The 18044-nt window shown below is 35.3% G+C and overlaps 1 protein-coding gene across 8 annotated transcripts in view; it reads right to left on the bottom strand.

Moving 5' to 3' along the window:
- FANCL (FA complementation group L) overlaps positions 1–18044 on the bottom strand; it is an 88057-nt gene that overhangs the window by 50216 nt on the left and 19797 nt on the right. For 6 of the 8 annotated variants that reach the window (XR_013441806.1, XR_013441807.1, XM_078056533.1 and 3 more), the window contains exons 4-5: positions 17853–17909; positions 12437–12537 (exon numbers count right to left, since the gene is read on the bottom strand). The exons of 1 other annotated variant lie outside the window; for it this stretch is intronic. Coding sequence is in view for 5 of the 7 variants with exons in the window: in XM_078056533.1 (XP_077912659.1) it covers positions 12437–12537; positions 17853–17909 (158 nt within the window). In the remaining 2 variants the exon portion in view is untranslated. The remainder of the gene's footprint in view (positions 1–12436; positions 12538–17852; positions 17910–18044) is intronic. One more of the 8 variants, XM_036117103.2, reaches the window with a different exon arrangement.

Genomic DNA, 18044 nt, shown 5'->3' with positions numbered 1-18044 from the left:
TGGCATATGAGTCGAATCCGTTTTTATTATATTAGCTAATCAGTATGGAATTTCTAACACTGATAAATCAAGTTACATTGAAAAAGGAATATTATTTAGAAATATGGAAGTTGTAAACATGAACATTTCAGAGTGTCTGTCTAAAAGAGTCAGAGCAGGGATACGAAATGGTGTGAAAAAAGACTGCTGCTCTTCATCATTTGCCCTAAGTAGTTCACAATCATGATAAATATACACACAGAAAGCGAGAAGGGGTGGCGAGAGAGAAGGAACAACTACATCACCACCTAATACTTTTCATACTTCACACTGCTGCTCAGCATCAAAATTATTAGAAATTATTGGACATCTATAAAATAAGATAGAAATAAACAAAAGTTCTAGTCTTTCTTTACACAATCAAACAAAAAAATCATCATCTTCCCACAAAGTTTAAGACAGAGATAATACCTTAGAGATAAACAATGTCATGCACAAAATATGGCCTTGCAGTCAAAATGATCATAATGTTAATTTTGCTGAACTTTAAGAATTCAAATAAGGTAGCAAAAAATTTTTAATTATAGGTTAATCTCAGCATAGTCGTTTAAAATTAAACATTTTACCCATGCTGACTCCCTGTCTACTTTATAGGACAGGAAGAGGCGACAGGAAGAAACCTTATTGTATTTATTAACACTTCAGTACATCTGACCTAGACTGCAAAACATCCTCTGCTATCTATTCTCACCTCCTTCCTTTTGGTAATAGGATCCCTGCCTCCACAGCACCCCTAACTAAACCAAATTTTAGGGTACATTCCACTCAGCTAACAATCCTTCCAGGGTGTCAGGATATCACCAGTAAATCTTGGTCAATGAACTGTAAGCAGTTCGGGTATGTGCAACTCTTGAATCATTTATAACAAACCTGTGCTTTCATCCCGTACCCCTCTCATTTTCCCTACCTACAGACTAGAACTTAGGCCATTATGGGCTAGCAAAAACCATGCAGACAGGCACAATACTCTTAGAGCAGCTCTGACCAACATAACCTTCTGCAATGATGGAGGTGGTTTCTACCTGCACTGTCCAAAACAGTAACCACAGCCACGTGTGGCTATGAAGAATTTAAAATACAGCCGGTATGGACACTGAATTTTTAATGTAATTTCAATATAAATACAGATGTCAATAGCCACATATGGCTAATAACTATGTACTTAACAATGCAGCCAGGGTAGATGGCTGAGAAACAAAAGAAACTTGGGTTCTTAGATGACCTTGTGGAACAGAGCTACCAACTCACTCTTGACCATCTCCCTACCTCTCAACTGTTAAATGAGAGATGAATAAAATTCTATCTTGTTTGGAACACTGAGAATTTAGGGTTCTCTTTGTTAATGGCAGCTTAGCTTGTACCCTTACTAATACAATGTATTTCTATCCACAATAGGAAAGAATATCTTGGTGTTTGGTCTATGGAAGAGATTATTAAAGGAGAGGAAAAAGTGATAAAATCTTACAAGTAATATCAAAATCAATTTTTCTGAAAAAAAGTATATTTCAAATGTTCTGCTTTATTGTAAAGTTGGGGAATCTCAATTTAGACAATATGGAATAAACAGTTTCGCTCATTTAAATAAAATATAAGTTCATATAAACAATAAATTTAGGAAAATCACTGAAAAGGTCAAATTTTTGAAAAGTTATGAAATCACATTTAAAATTTATACTTAGAAGTTTTGGTGTTATTACTTTGGCATATTCTAAAATTGACTAAGAAAATATAAAAACACAAATAAAAAATTTAAAGAACATATATTTTTGGCACTTTGTATTTATCATTTGCTGCATTTCTTTATAAGTTACTGCTTACAATAAAATGACACTACGCTTGAGTTAAATTTTTTAAAACATTTGAAAAAGGATACTAATACTTAAGCTTCATAGAGGTTTCCGCTGTTTTTGTTAAAAGCTGAATGGTATCAGTACAGAGACAAAACAAATTTGCTTTCTCTTGAAATAACAGTACTTATTTTGACCAACAGCTTAAGTTACAGAGTTTTTCTTTAAACATCTAGATGCATATATGTAGCAATAACATCAAAAGGCAGACTAAAGACCTTCATGGTTTTTTGTTTTTTAAATATTTTTTATTTATTTGACAGAGAGAGACACAGCAACAGAGGGAACACAAGCAGGGGGAGTAGGAGAGGGAGAAGCAGCCTTCCCGCTGAGCAGGGAGCCCGATGTGGAGCTCCATCCCAGGACCCTGGGATCATGGCCCTAGCTGAAGGTAGACGCCTAACGACTGAGCCACCCAGGCGCCCTAAGACCTTCATGTTTTAATAAAGCATCAATTCCATCTTTACCACCACCCTCAGGTTTAAGCAGTAACTACTTCAAAAAAACAATCTCCCTAATTGGTGTCTTTACTTCTTGTATCTTCTGTACGTCAATCTATTCTGCCTTTCATGACTAAATTAATCTTCCTAAGTACTTTTTATTTTTTTAAATATTTATTTATTTTAGAGAAAGAGCGAGAACATGAGTGGGAGGGGCAAAGGGAGAGGGAGAGAGTCCCAGACTCCCTGCTGAGCACGGAGCCCAATGCCGATGCGGGGCTTGATCTCAAGACTCTGAGATCACAACCTAAGCCATAACCAAGAGTCGGGTGCTTAAACGACTGCGCCATCCAGGCACCCCAATCTTCCTAAGTACTTTTCAAATCATATCAACCCCTTGCTCAAAAATAGTCAGTGAGTCCCCATCACTTGCATATAGAGAATCCTTAGTCTAGGAGTCAAGACCTCTCAGTCTGGCCCTGATATTAATCCTCTTATGTGAGCAACTGATACTCCAAAGTCCAAAGATGAATTGCACATTTCCATCACTACAAACTTACCTCCACCACTGCCTCCCTTTTAAGGCTCTCTACATTCCTTCCAAGCTTATCCCAATACCCACCTCCTTTAAGAAGAACCTTCCTAAATCATCTGCAGCCCAAAAGGACTTCATCTTTCTAGGGGTGCCTGGATGGCTCAGTTGGTTGAGCGTCCAACTCTTGGTTTCAGCTCAGGTCATGATCTTATGGGTCGTGAGATCGAGCCCCACCAAGGGCTCGGAGTCTACTTGAGATTCTCTCTGCCCTCTCTCTCTCTCTCTGCACCTCCCCTCCTCCACACTTGCGCATCCATGCACAACCGCACACGCTCTCTCTCAAATAAATCTTCAAAAGGACTTCACCTTCCACACTGTTCCTTTTCATGTAAATATTTGCTTCCTAATCAAATTAACTTTTTTTAATAAGGAATATGAAAGTTTTAAACTTCTATGCATTGTATCAATGCTCTATGTGTTACATAATCATGGAGAAGCTGCTATCAAGACTGGTTCATATTTATTGATTCATATGCAAGTTTTAAACAACTGAATGCAAACTGTTTAAATTACATACTATAAACATATTACCAATTTAGAAAAACATATTTTTTCACTATTAGATAATTTGCACTTATTCAGTGATTTGAATATATATGAGGAAAAAGCACTCTACGATAAAGGTAATTTAGGATGAAAACCATACTTATTAACATCTATGTTCTTATGCATTATGCAATGAAAATTATCATTACTGGTTATAATTAAATCATAACACTAATTAAGAGCTGTAAAACTCATATATAGTCTGACATTTTTAGGTGAACTAGTGGCTCAACTTTATACCTACTTTACACAAGGCATTATTTGAATCAAATAACACGTGTTTCTTTTTAACCCTTATTAAGTATTAGTTTCATTTGAAAAATAAAGAAAATGTGGCTCAGAGAGGTTACATTACCTGCCCAAGGTCACACAGCTGATAAACCAGAATTAAAGCTCTTGTCTAGTTACTGGAATTAATTTCCTCTTAACAAGTATCTCCATTTCTCCCAATATGGTATACAGATCTTTAAAATGCATTGAGCATTATAGAAAATATCACCATCAATGGATTAATAAGTCTATTACCAAAATAAGGTACTTAATTAAAAATCCAACTTAATATATATTTACAATCTTTCAAAAGCGAAACAAATTTACTAAAACTCAGCTCTTTCCCTAGACAAATTTAAAAGGCCAACTAGTTGAATTCTACTCACTCTAACCGATAAATATGCTGCCTAAAAAAAGAATAGAACCATCAGATCACACTTCCCCTGTTAGAACTATTTAATCTCTGAATTACCTAGGGCCATGTGATTACTAAAATAAACATAAGGTATCTTATAACTAAGATGACTTTGCATTTCTTCCAAATTGAGACACTTTTGAGACTGAAAGAGGCCAGGATAAAAGGCATATATTAGGATTATCCTAGGTAAAGTGGGATGTAGATCAACCTACTTATAACAAAAAGTAATCAGTGCTTTCAACTCCAGGACATTCTTAATGTCCTTAACGTCTTAATGTTTCTTAACAGAAAATCCTGTTAAACCCCAAGGACTCTAATTCTTATCCTTTTAATGAACCATTCTGCAAAACAACACAAGCAGAAGTGAACAGAAACCTATCAAGACAGCTTTTTGTATCACTTACATTTGTGAACTGTTTAACACCCAAAATCACCGACTGTCTTACTATCATCTTTTTACCCTCCAGACACTAGCTGTTTTTAGTGTGTTTTTATACAAGTTGAAACAAGTACAGAAATTACAACAACAGCAATCAAACTTAAGGTCAGTTACTAATTCTCAATGTCATTTCTATTAAAAAATGTATGTGAATAAAGGAAAAAAGATTTCAATCATATTCTAAATATTTCTATTTTTTTCCTTTTTTTTTTAGATTTTATTTGACAGAGAGAGAGAGAATCACAAGCGGGAGGGGGGAAGAGGGAGAGGGAGAAGCAGGCTTCTGGCTGAGCAGGGAGCCCGAGGTGGGGCTTGATCCCAGGACCCTAGGATCATGACCTGAGCCCAAGGCAGACGCTTACCTGACTGAGCCACCCAGGCGCCCCTTCCTAATTTTTTATAGTGCCTCATCCTATAGAATTGATTAGATATGTCAGTTATGTAATTTAAAAACACAGCAAGGTCTTGATTACCTTAAAAAAAGATTTTTCTTTCATTATCGGATTTTACCATTACACTAAAAAATCTACAAGATTATTTAGAGTATAAGGAAAATATAGACATGGCCTACAAATCATTAAGATTCTGACAATCCATTCAAATCAATTTGTCATGCGAATTATTGTGTGTGTCATTTTAAGAGATATTTTAAATTAAGAAGCTGGCCAGCTGTTCAGGCAGGCCTCAAAAGGTAGCAATTCTAGGGGCGCCTGGGTGGTTCAGTCGTTAAGCGTCTGCCTTCGGCTCAGGTCATGGTCCCAGGGTCCTGGGATCGAGCCCCGCATCGGGCTCCCTGCTTAGCGGGAAGCCTGCTTCTCCCTCTCCCACTCCCCCTGCTTGTGTTCCCTCTCTCGCTGTGTGTGTCTCTGTCAAATAAATAAATAAAATCTTTAAAAAAAAAAAAAGGTAGCAATTCTAGTATGTGGATAGCATAATTCAAGCCTCAGTGTTAGCTCTGATGGTCTGAAACCCAATGCCAACAATACCAGACCTGATTTAAGAATTAAATCACAAAAATAAAATTGATAGAGTTTCTTACTCCAGAAAGCACTGAATAAATACTGAGAAAATCTTATTCTCTGGCTTCTGACAATCCACGCAAACAACTTCTCTTTTGCTAACACATTCCTCATTTGTAAAGACTATGAAACAAATGATTCAGTAACAGCAGCTATATTCTAGTTCAATCATGCATACTAGTCACTATAATTAAACTTTGATCTTTCACAAATCTTAAGCAACAGATTTCAAAACTATCTCTCAGGATGGGTTAATTTTGCATGTGGCCAATTTTATCCATGACGAGACAGTCACACACTGAGGGTGAAGCAAATAAAAACTATCTCCCAAGTATTTGAGGGAACTTTATTAAAGGCGCCGTACCAGGCTGCTGCATAGCACAATCCCAGGCAGCATCATTCACAGAGAACGCCCAAGGACTGTTATGTAGCCAGTCTTGGCTACATACACATTTTATATATTAAGTTGAACATAAAAATATGTATCTTGAAATTTATTCTGAGAATTAACTATGAAGTATATAAAGTGGGTATATCAGTCAATGGCATACAACAGAAACTCCATAAATGGAAGTTCCTTTTTATAATAATCTTAGTCTAAGAAAGAGACAAGCATTCATATTGTGATCAGTGCTATGATGGAGGCATCCATAACCTTCCTTTTGGCTTCATCTATTATCCAAGCTAGACATCTGTTCCTTTTTCTCCCACATCAGAACAATACATATAATGCAAAGCAAAACTCAATACTTTCTATTTGTCCCTAAAAAACACTTATTCCATAAAATATTTTAATACTTGCACTATTTCTCTTATACCTTTGTTGCTAATGGCTCTCAAAAAATCCTGTAATTATATTCTGTAGTACTTATCACAATTAGAATTAAGTACTACTGTGATCATCTCCTTAAATTCTGACTCTCCCACTAGATACAAGTTCCTTGAGGGGCCTTAGGTCTTGCCTATGGATATCCACTGCCTTACATCATAGGCATTCAACAGTTAGTTGGGAAAAAAACGAATGATTCACAAATCTCATATTTGCATTCTCAATGCTTCAACTACTTCATAACTGGAGTTCTTCCAAATGTGTCACAACCACTTAGAAAAGGGCTTCCCCTTCCAAGTCCTTCCTACTTTCCTAAGTATCCTCTAAACACTAAGATCTTAACGTTTAAGCATCTGAAAATAAGTCAACATGATTTTCTCTATCACCCTAAATCCAAACAATGACCAGGTCCACGATGTCAGTGCCTCAAGACCAATCTTCATACTTCCAGCCAAACTGCTATTAGTTCATCTCAATTCATTACTTGTCTTCTGTCTCCCCTCTTCTTGTTATGCTAAATTTTATTTAAAAGTTCCATCTTTCCCAAATCCTATTCAGGAACGGCACCTTATCAAATAATGCCTAATCACATGAATAACATTAACAGTCCTCCATACCACCACAACAGTACATTTAGTTATATGTAACAACATTTCAGGCTAAAATGGAGTACCTTGCTACAGACCTACACTCCCACTGAGAACTACCAGAGTAGTCTGATGCAAGAGGAAAAAAAAAAAAAGGTTGGAGGCATCAAAGAATTGCTAAGGCAACAAAGACCTAAAGAACCAAGGTCCTGAAAAAGGGGAACAGAGGAGAGGTAAGCCAATACTGCAGCCATTTTTCCCTCAGCTTATTTACCAATTCTGGGCCCGGGGCAAGAGAAGAAGGATTTGGGCAAAGGGCACAGATGGAAAGCTGCTATTAAGGAGCAAACCAAAACAAACAAAAAAACCATACAGCAGCATTTTTGGAAATCTCTTGAGGTTAGAGAAACAAAAATAACAGACTTTTAAAGGGCCAGAATCTAGTGGAAAGGTAGGGCCAGGAACCTTGTCCTAATATTTGGGCAATTTTCCATCAAAACCTTTGATAAATCCTTGAACTGCAAGTGACAAGGATAAAAAAAAAAAACCTAAGCAGAAAGCCAGTGAAAACCAAGGGGGGAATATTTAGATAGCCCATAATACTGAGGAGAAATTAATTAAAATTTAGAACCCACACCGGGAAAAGCCCCAGTGAATATCCCCAAGCTCTCAGTGGGAACTCTTGGAGGGCTACCCCTAAAAGTAAAGCAAAAAAGAGTCAGACGAAGCATTGTCAAAAATGGACCCCCTGGCTCCAACTGGGAGGTAAACTGGCCTTGTGAAGAGACACACATAAGAGTTTAGGATCTACCAAGGGAGAAATACCAGTAAACACACTCAGCTCTTGCTTAAAAGTTCTAAAGGGTTACAACTTAGGAAGAATTACATTGAGTCCTACAAAAACTATAGCCCAACCTGAACCAGTTCAGTCTTTAACAGGATTATAGCAACCTGCCCCTACTCTATTTCTCAGCAAAGGAAAAAGTAAACCCTTTGCACAAGAAAATATCATCATCTAGAACCTCTAAACTTTTTTATACACAATTTCTAACACTCAAAGAAAGATCATTAGGCATAGCACAGCAGCCTTAATGAACAAGGGCAAATACTGAAGAACAGCCAGTTAAGAGACAGTGAGAAAATGTGTATTAACTAAAATATCTGGAAATTAAGTCAGTTTCCTCATTTCTCCCCTTTTGCCAGTTTTTCAGGGGTTTTTTTTTGGGGGGGGGGTTTGTTTTGTTTTGTTTTTAAAGAAAGAGTAGTCACAGTCATTCTGTTGAGCACAGACCAGGAGAGTTCAGGTTTTACATTTTTACTGTTGTTTTACAGTATTCAATTTTCTACTGATTCAATTGTGAAAATAAAGAAAAGCCCCTTACTTTTTACTATTAAAAAGTAGTAGGCCCACATGAAAAGATGCTCAACATCACTCATCATTAGGGAAATACAAATCAAAACTACAATGAGGTATCACCTCACACCTGTCAGAAAGGCTAAAATCAACAACACAGGAAACAACAGGTGTTGGTGAGGATATAAAGAAAGGGGAACCCTCTTGCACTGCTGGTGGAATGCAAGCTGGTGCAGCCCCGCTGGAAAACAGTGTGGAGGTTCCTCAAAAAGTTAAAAATAGAACTACCCTATGATCCAGCAATTGTACTACTAAGTCTTTACCCAAAATACAAAAATACTAATTCAAAGGGATATACGCACTCCAATGTTTATAGCAGCATTATCCACAAGAGCCAGATTATGGAAACAGTCCAAGTGTCCATCGACTGATGAATGGATGAGGAAGATGTGGTATATACATACAATGCAATATTCGGCCGTAAAAAAGAATGAAATCTTGCCATTTGCAATGACATGGATGGAGCTAGAAAGTGAAATAAGAGAATCAGAGAAAGAAATACTACTATGATTTCAAAAAAAAAAAAAGAAATACTATATGATTTCACTCATGTGGAATTTAAGAAACAAAACAAAACAAGCAAAGGGGGAAAAAAAAAGAGAGGGACAAACCAAGAAACAGACTTAACTATAGAGAACTGATGGTTACTGGAGGAGAAGGGGTGGGGGGAAGGGTTAAATAGGTGATGATATAAGGAGTACACTTGCTGTGATGAGCACACAGTGCTGTACGGAAGTGCTGAATCACTGTACTGTACACCTGAAACCAATATTACACTCTATGTTAACTAACTGGAATTTATTTTTTTTAAAGATTTATTTGAAAGAGAGAGAGCAGGTGCACACGCGTGGGGGTTGGGGTGGCAGGAGAGGGAGAGACAGTCTTAAGCAGACTCTCTGTGCAGAGCGTGGACCTCAGAAAGGGGCTCCATCTCATGACCCTGAGATCACAACCTGAGCCAAAACCAGGAGTCAGACCCTTAACTGACTGCACCACCCAGGTGCCCCTTAACTAACTAGAATTTAAATAAAAACTTAAAAAAAAAAAAAAAAGTAGTAGACCCTGGTATTTATCAATGTGGATAAACACACACTAACACACACACACACACACACACACACCTGGACACAGATGTTTATAGCAGCTTTATTCATAACTGCCAAAACTCAGAAACTAACCAAGATGTCCTTCAGTAAGGGAATGAATAAACTGGTACATTCAGACAATGGAACTATATTCAGTACTAGAAACAAATGAGCTAACGAGCCATGAAAAGACTAAGAAGAAATTTAAACACATACTACTAAGTAAAAGAAGCCAATCTGAAAAGGCTACATAATGTATGATTCCAACTATATGACATTCTGGAAAATCCAACACTGTGGAGACAATAAAAAGATCACTGGCTGCCAGAGGCTAGGGGAGTGGAAGGGAAAGGAAGGAAGGGAGAGGAAAGGAGAAAGAAAGACAATTTGGGGGGAAAAAAAAAAAGTACTGGGAATGCTAAGATATGGCAACAGATATGACTGAAAACCACAAGAAAGAAAATTAAAAACAGACTCCAGGGGATCTAGATTATGGGAATTAGTAGAAAATATTTTTAAACAATTATAAAAGAAAATACGGGAAAAGGCAGAGAATTAAAAAAAAAAAACTGAAATCTAGTGTAGTTATACTAATATCTAACAAAGTAGACATTAAGGCAAGAAGTATTACCAGTGATTAAAAGAAACATTTAAGGATAAAAGGAAAAATCCACAGAAGATACAGAAATTAGAAATCTGTACACACTCCAAAATTAAAACTGGAACTGCCATTTGATCCAGCAATTCCACTTCTGGGTATATATCCAAAGAAAACAAAATCAAAATGTTGAAGAGGTATCTGCAACCCCAAATTCACTGTAGCAATATTTACCATAGCCAAGACATGGAAACAACCTAAGTATCCACTAACAGATGAATGGAGAAAGAAAACTTAGTGTGTGTGTATATATATATATATACACACACCCACATATACATATATACATACACACACCCACCAAATATACAATGAGATACTATTCAGCCATAAAAAAGGACATCCTGCTATTACGACAATATGGATGGACCTTGAGAGCATTACACTACGTAAAACAAGTCAGAGAAAAACAAACACTATATGATCTCTCATTTATATGTCGAGTCTAAGAAAAAAAAAGTAAACTCATAGATACAGAGAACATACTGGTGGTTGCCAGAGGCAGAGGTGAAATGAATGAAGGTGGTCAAAAGGTACAAACTTCCACTTATGTAATGTACAGCATGGTGACTATAATTAATAATACTGTAATATATATTTGGAAGTTGCTGAAAGAGTAAATCTTTAAAGCTCTCATCACTAGAAAAACAATGTGTAAGTATGTGTGATGATGGAGGTTAGCTAGCCTAACTGTTGTGATTTCATAATATAAACATATATCACTACGTTATACACCTAAAACTAGTATTATATGTCGATTATATATCAAAAAAATATTAAAAGAAATTATTTAGTGAGGAAGAAAAAAGATTCCAGACAGAAAGACAGAAATGCAGGAAGGAATGAAGAACACTGGGAGAGGGGAACCCGGGTGGCTCAGTCAGTTAAGCATCTGCCTTGGGCTCAGGTCATGATCCCAGGGTCCTGGGATCAGGAGCCCCACATCAGGCTCCCTGCTCAGTGGGGAGTCTGCTTCTCCCTCTCCCTCTGCCCCTCCCCCATTTATGGACTCTCTCCCTCTCTCTCTCTCAAATAAATAAAAATCTTTTAAAAAAATTAAAAAATAAAAAAAATACCGGGTGCCTGGGTGGCTCAGATGGTTAAGCATTGCCGGTCGGCTCAGATCATGATCTCCAGTTCCTAGGAAGGAAGCCCGCGTCAAGTGGGGCTCCCAGCTCAGCAGGGAGTCTGCTTCTCCCTCTGCCTCTGCCTCTCCACCTGCTTGTGTTCTCTCTCGCTCTCAAATGAATAAAAATCTTTTTAAAAAATAAAAATAAAATAAAAAAATAAGAACACTGGGAGAAATACACAAATTACATACAAATTATACATACATACTGTACTGCATAATATATAAATATATAATTGTGTATATATATATAAATATATACACATACATTGACTTTAAAAACAATGTTTGCCAATTTTAAATATAGAATTAAAATGCATGATAACAATAACACAACAGGTAGAGAAGTGAATACATTGAGTTTTAGATCCTCCCGTTATAAGAAAATCGGTAAAAGTAAAAATGTGTATTTTGCTATACATATGTTGAAATCTCCAAGGTAATTCTAAAAGAGTAATAAAAGAATGCATAACTTAATTCTTGATTAATCCAAATAAAGGCAAATGAAAGCAGATAAAGAGAAAAAAACACAAAATGCATAAGACAAACAGAAAACATATAGCAAGATGTCAGTGAAAATGACAGTAAATATATTGAGTGATGTCAGTGAAAATGGCAATCAGAAGTTCCTAAAACTCTCCATTCTATAACAGTCACAAGAACAATGACCCAAAAAACATCCGGGAAAAAAAAAGCAATTATGTGAGGTGATAGATATGTTAATGAGTTTATGTGAATCCTTCCACAATGTACATGTAAATCAAATCATCACACTGTACACGTTAAAAATATTACAATCTTATTTGTCAATTATACCTCAATAAAACTAAAATAACGTTTATGTTCAGTAAAATTATGGTAAAATCTTACTTCATACATAAAAATGTTCTTTTTCAAAATTTTATTATTTTACTTTGTAGATCAGTTTGTTAATGATGATATCTCTTTAATTCATACCCACAATAAGGATCAGGTATCAATTATAATCAAGTAAGTTCTAATTATAATGAAACGCTGACTAAAAACAGGTAAAAAATAAATTGCTAAAACTGCAAATAAATTGCAATGTGTAAAAAGAAAAAAAAAAAAGACATTTCTGAAACATTTCAAAATAGACATACTTATCCCAACCAAGAGTTCCTATCTCTTCAATGAGGCTTGCGTAGAACTGGGGAGGAGGAGGTGGTGCATACAACTCTTGTTTATTCTTTAAAGCAACCTCCTGTTTAAAAGAAAAAAAACTGAATCTGCTGTGGATTGCTAGACAGTAAATTGTTACTATCTGATTACAAAACAACTTCATAATCTCCTTTGTGCCTCACTAAAGTGTCCAGTATTCTTATAGAAATTCCAGCTGAATCATTCCCCTTCTCATACAAAGACAGGAAAAAGTTGAAAGACAGCATTGAAGATTATGTGAAAATGTCAATTTTCACATTTAAAAACTTCAGATTTCAATATTTTCCTAGACTATTATGCCTATCAGAGATGACAAGAGTTTAAAAATACCCTCAAGGCGTCACTATTTTTCTATTCCTGTGGATATAACTTTGATATAAAGAAACATGCACCTTTAAGAAAAGCCTGAACTCTTTAAGTACATTGTTTAGACAGATATATTTGTATACAGTTATGAATCACACCCTTACAAACAAAAACCCTTTATTGCCACAGTAAATAATCACCTGCTACTTTCTTTCACTGACTTACATTCTTTATTACTCCCAGACCAGGTTAAGTGTTTTTCCATCTATGCGGAATCATCATCTTCAAGATGGCTTATGCATCCCACTCCCCCCACAAAAAAAACTTTTTTTTTTTTTTTTTTTTTGCAAGCAATACAAACATTACTAGAATTGCTGAGGCTGAATATTAGCAATTACTTCAAAGGTGCTAACCTAGACAGACATCTTATTTGGAAAGTAAAAATAAATGTATCTGCAAATTACACATATGTTCATATGATCTAAAAAATAAGAAATAAAAAAGTCAGATACAGTAAATAAAACCAGATGAGAACAAGTATAAAAATTATAAATGTCTCTGTTAACTGTAACCCTAATAAAAGGTATAATTCTTTTTTCTTTAAGTATATATTTAATCTATTAGTCCTTATACTTTGTTTTTAAACAAGGATAGGATACTATTAAATTGAGATAATACTAGAAAGATTTTACAAAACAGTATTTCAAAATCAGGACTATTAACTGAAACTACTTTCTAAATCTGTTTTAGGATAAAAACAACAACAAAACTGTGAAGGCAGGTTTGTAAAACCCAAAATGTCAGTTTGGATTTAATTAGAAGGTAAGCTCCTAGAAGACAGGAGTATACTGCTTCTTTAATAAACTAAATACCTAATGTTATCTATAAATTGCCTGATAGTCCATAAAAAATTTTTACTATTAAGATTATCCTGTTACTAAAAAAAACAAGTCCGTATAGTTCCTATACTTACATATAAAACAGCTTCAGCAATTCTTTTGAAATTTTTTTTAATCCAGAAATATTAAATACTGCTATCCACATACATGGATGGTAAATTTGGATAATAAAAATGTATTTTAATCCAAGGTTTATGACATTCATAAACTCTACCTTCTACCTTAGGTCAGACAAGTTACTCCTATTCCAGAACCATAATAGGAAAAAGGGCAAAGGCAGAGAATCAAAGCATTCTTTGTGGAGAAGAGGCAAGGTACGTATTAGAAATATCACAGGCTTTACAAAGGTTTTAAATCCTAACTTTACCATTTCCTAGTTTTAAGGCCTTAGCAACACAGCTACTAAGCCCTAAAATAGAAAAAAAAAAAAAAAACCTAGCCACATCAGAGTTCTTTTAACAGGTAATTGTGGGGCACCTGGGTGGCTCAGTTTGTTAAGCATCTGACTCTTGATTTCAGCTAAGGTCATGATCTCAGGGTCCTGGGATCAAGCCTCAAATCAGACTCTGCACTCAGCTCAGAATCTGCTTGGATTCTCTCCCTCCCTCTCCCTGCTTGCATGCACGTGTGCTCTCTCTCTCTCAAATAAGTCTTTAAAAATAAATAAAATACAGGTAATTGTTCATTTATTAAATATATACTGAACTCCTACTATATGCCTAGTTATTACTAGGAAACTCGGTCAATAACTACTGATTTCATTTGGACATCATCCTTAATACTCTCATTGGTGATTACATTATAGGAAACCCTGTTACTGACAACACAGCCCAACAAATAAACTAATAAAATTCTTGCTTTTTTTAGGTATACTGTTCATAAATGTGCAATAGTTATCACCAATTCTGTCAATTTCTTTAGAAAGCTAAAATATAGCATGTCATTTTATTCAGAAATGCAGCAACAAATGTACTAAATAGAATACTGTTAGAGATCAATGTCAATATTTTATCTTAAACTAATGAGTGTCTCTTCAAAATTAAATGACCAATAGATCTGTTCTTACAACCTCATAAAGTAAGCCAGTAATAAGAGTTTAATGGGACACAGTATATATAGTTTTATTTGTATATACTTTTATTTGTATAGCTTACGAAAAGTATGATAAAAAGAAAACTTTTTTTTTTAAGATTTTATTTATTTGACAGAGGGAGAGAGTGAGAGAGCACAAGCAGGGGGAGCAGGAGAGGGAGAGGGAGAGGCAGGCTCCCCGCTAAGCAGGGAGGCCGATGTGGGATTCAATCCCAGGACTTGAGCCAAAGACAGATGTTTAACCGACTGACCCACCCAGGTGCCCCAATAAAAAACTTTTTCAAACTTTTTTACAATGTGAAAGGTAAACCAAAATATGCTTTACTTCTTCACCTTACCTTTTTTAAGCTTATCATGAAATCTGGCCTTTAGGAAATTCATAATCAATTTTGGTAATTCTTATTAGTTAGGGTTTACAGATTTGTAAGTAAAAATTCAAACTTTAGAAATTGACTTTAAACTCTTTCTTCTGATCCCAAACATTTTACCAAAGCCCCATCTCAGAGGGTTGTTATGAGGATTAAAAAAAAAAGGACTCAGAACAACTTGAGCAACTAAGCTCTTAGTATGTGGCAGCTGCTGCCAATAAAAAACTCAAAAAGAATTATAAAAAATAAACTGTTTTCAATTGTTAGTAGCAATATATTGGTACTGTAATTTTGTAAAACAAATATAAAAGAGATAGAGGAAAAGCATAAGTAAAACATAACAAGTAAAACATAATAAAAAATTATTGTTAATATTAGAAACCAAGATTTTCAGAGTAAAATATAAGCATTAAAATAAAATTTAAAATGTTATACTGCCAAATTTGAATTGGAAATAACAATATGAACTCATAATGAATTATTCTCTTTCTAAACAGTATTTTTTCCTAGCTCTGTCCACTGAAAAGGCCTACCAGTAATAGCAACACTCCAGTTTCCAGATCTGTGGCAACAAAACACTGTTTCCTACAAAGAAACCATGGCTCTTTGGAGAAGTAACTGATTATAGTTCTGAAAAAAGGATGAGTACATTAAACTGGGGTAACTGGTGTCAGAAAGCAAAGTCTGGGCGGTGTTAAAAGAACCAAGGAGCCAAGATGAAGGGGCATACACTGACCAAAAATGATACAATTTATGCATCAAAAGGTATAGTGATTACAATGATTAAAGTGAATATAAAAACTCATGAGTTCATAACGATACTAAAAAAAAAAAATCATTATTTCCCTTTGACAGTTGCTAGGCGCTACCTCATTACTCTAAAAACTGATTTTTGTAAAAAAAAAAAAAAAAAGAAAAAAAAAGGAAAAGAAACAAGCAATGAACCTATTTCTCCAGCATGAGCTATACCTCAAATTAACCAAATAACTGATGAAGGGAGGTTCTTTCTACAGAAGACCTCCAGATAATAAATGTAGATGATGGAATTTTTTAAAGTCACCATTTGCAACCCCTAATGAAATAGTGGATGTAAGCAATGATTATCACTGGATGCTAAAATCATTAGGTGATAAGCTGGTAAGAAACTTTATATTTGATGGATCTAAACCAACTGATCAATCTTTACTAAGAGAGGAACTATCAAATACCATGTGCCTCCTCATGCAATGTAAGTACGCAGCACAAAGTATTCTTACCAGAACAAATGAGACTAGATCACAAAAAAGGTAGAATATGTTAGAAAATACTATGAATATCTAATAAACCAAATCCAGAATGCAAGAAATGTTATAGGACACATAATCTAGTTTATTTAACTTGTAGATTCAAAAAAAAAAGGAGTAGGGGAAAGACAAAGCACTGCTAGAAATTAAAAGACTTAGGAGACATATCAACATGCAATGTGTGGACTTTGTTTGCATACAGACACAAACAAGCAGCTATAAGAAATTACCATGAAGTCTGTTGGGGTTATAACAGCATATTTAAAAACAAAACATAACAAAAAAACACTTAGCTGTTAGAAGTATACACCAATATGTTCATGGAGGGATGGGTACAATGTTCAGGATTTCCTTAAAAATACTCTAGTCCCAGGGCACCTGGGTGGCTCAGTCGGTTCAGGTCATGATTTCAGGGTCCTGGGATTGAGCCCTGCAGCTAGCTCCGCACTCAGCAGGAATCCACTTGAGGATTCTCTCTCTCTCTCTGCCTCTCCCAGCCCTACTTTGCACGCACACATTCTCTCTCTCTCAAACAAGTAAATCTAAGAATACTCTAGTCGCTTCTCCTTTAGGAGTAGGGGAAGAAAAATGGCAAAACACTGAAGTTAGGTCATGGGTCCATGGGTATTCACTATACAGTCTTCCCTCTTCTGTTTATGTTGAAAACTTGCATAATAAAAAATTTCTTAAATAATACAGAGTCTATAAACTAAAAACTCAAGTATTTTATGCATAACTGATTAACTGAATAATCAATTACTATACATAACTGTATGTATGTAATGAAGCCTAACATGTTCTTTAGAAATCTGCAGCTATATACAAAATTATTTATATACTATATTAGATCTTTAAGTGTAGCTACCTATTCTCTCCATACATGTTGAATTCTGACAAACCAGGAGTACATTTTATTTTTTTTTTTTTTTTTTTTTTTTTTTTTTTTTTTTTTTTAAAGATTTTATTTATTTATTTGACAGAGAGAGAGACAGCGAGAGAGGGAACACAAGCAGGGGGAGTGGGAAAGGGAGAAGCAGGCTTCCCGCCGAGCCGGGAGCCCGATGTGGGACTCGATCCCGGGACCCCAGAATCATGACCTGAGCCGAAGGCAGTTGCTTAACCAACTGAGCCACCCAGGTGCCCAGGAGTACATTTTATATCACCACCTGTCCAAGACTAGCGTCAAGTGTACTCAGTTTGACACAATCAATCTGGTTCCTCTAACAGTTCTGTTCCTCATGTAATTAAAAAAAAAAAAAAAAAAGCATCATCCACATTTACACACACAGTAAAATAAAACATTAAGTGACTGGGAGTTAAGTTTTAAATTCTAATCATGTTAGTTTTTACAGGAATTTTTAAAAAAAAAAAGGGACTTATAGAATATGGTATTAGAAAACAAATTCTTACCAAAATCATCTTCAACTCCATCATAAAGCTCATTAGATCAGGAGAGTGCTGCATTCTCTAGATCAAAACATTTCTAATTAATTTCATTTGTACAATGAATATTCCATACACTGAAACTGAAATAAAATACAGGTCCATGTGAACATGAAAAAAATATCATATATATCTACATCTTAAAAGTTTAAGAACTAA

Source organism: Halichoerus grypus, chromosome 10 (genome assembly GCF_964656455.1).
Source record: "Halichoerus grypus chromosome 10, mHalGry1.hap1.1, whole genome shotgun sequence".
Lineage (NCBI taxonomy): Eukaryota > Metazoa > Chordata > Mammalia > Carnivora > Phocidae > Halichoerus > Halichoerus grypus.
The sequence above is the reverse complement of the archived record's forward strand: the minus strand, read 5'-3'. Positions and strand labels throughout refer to the sequence as shown.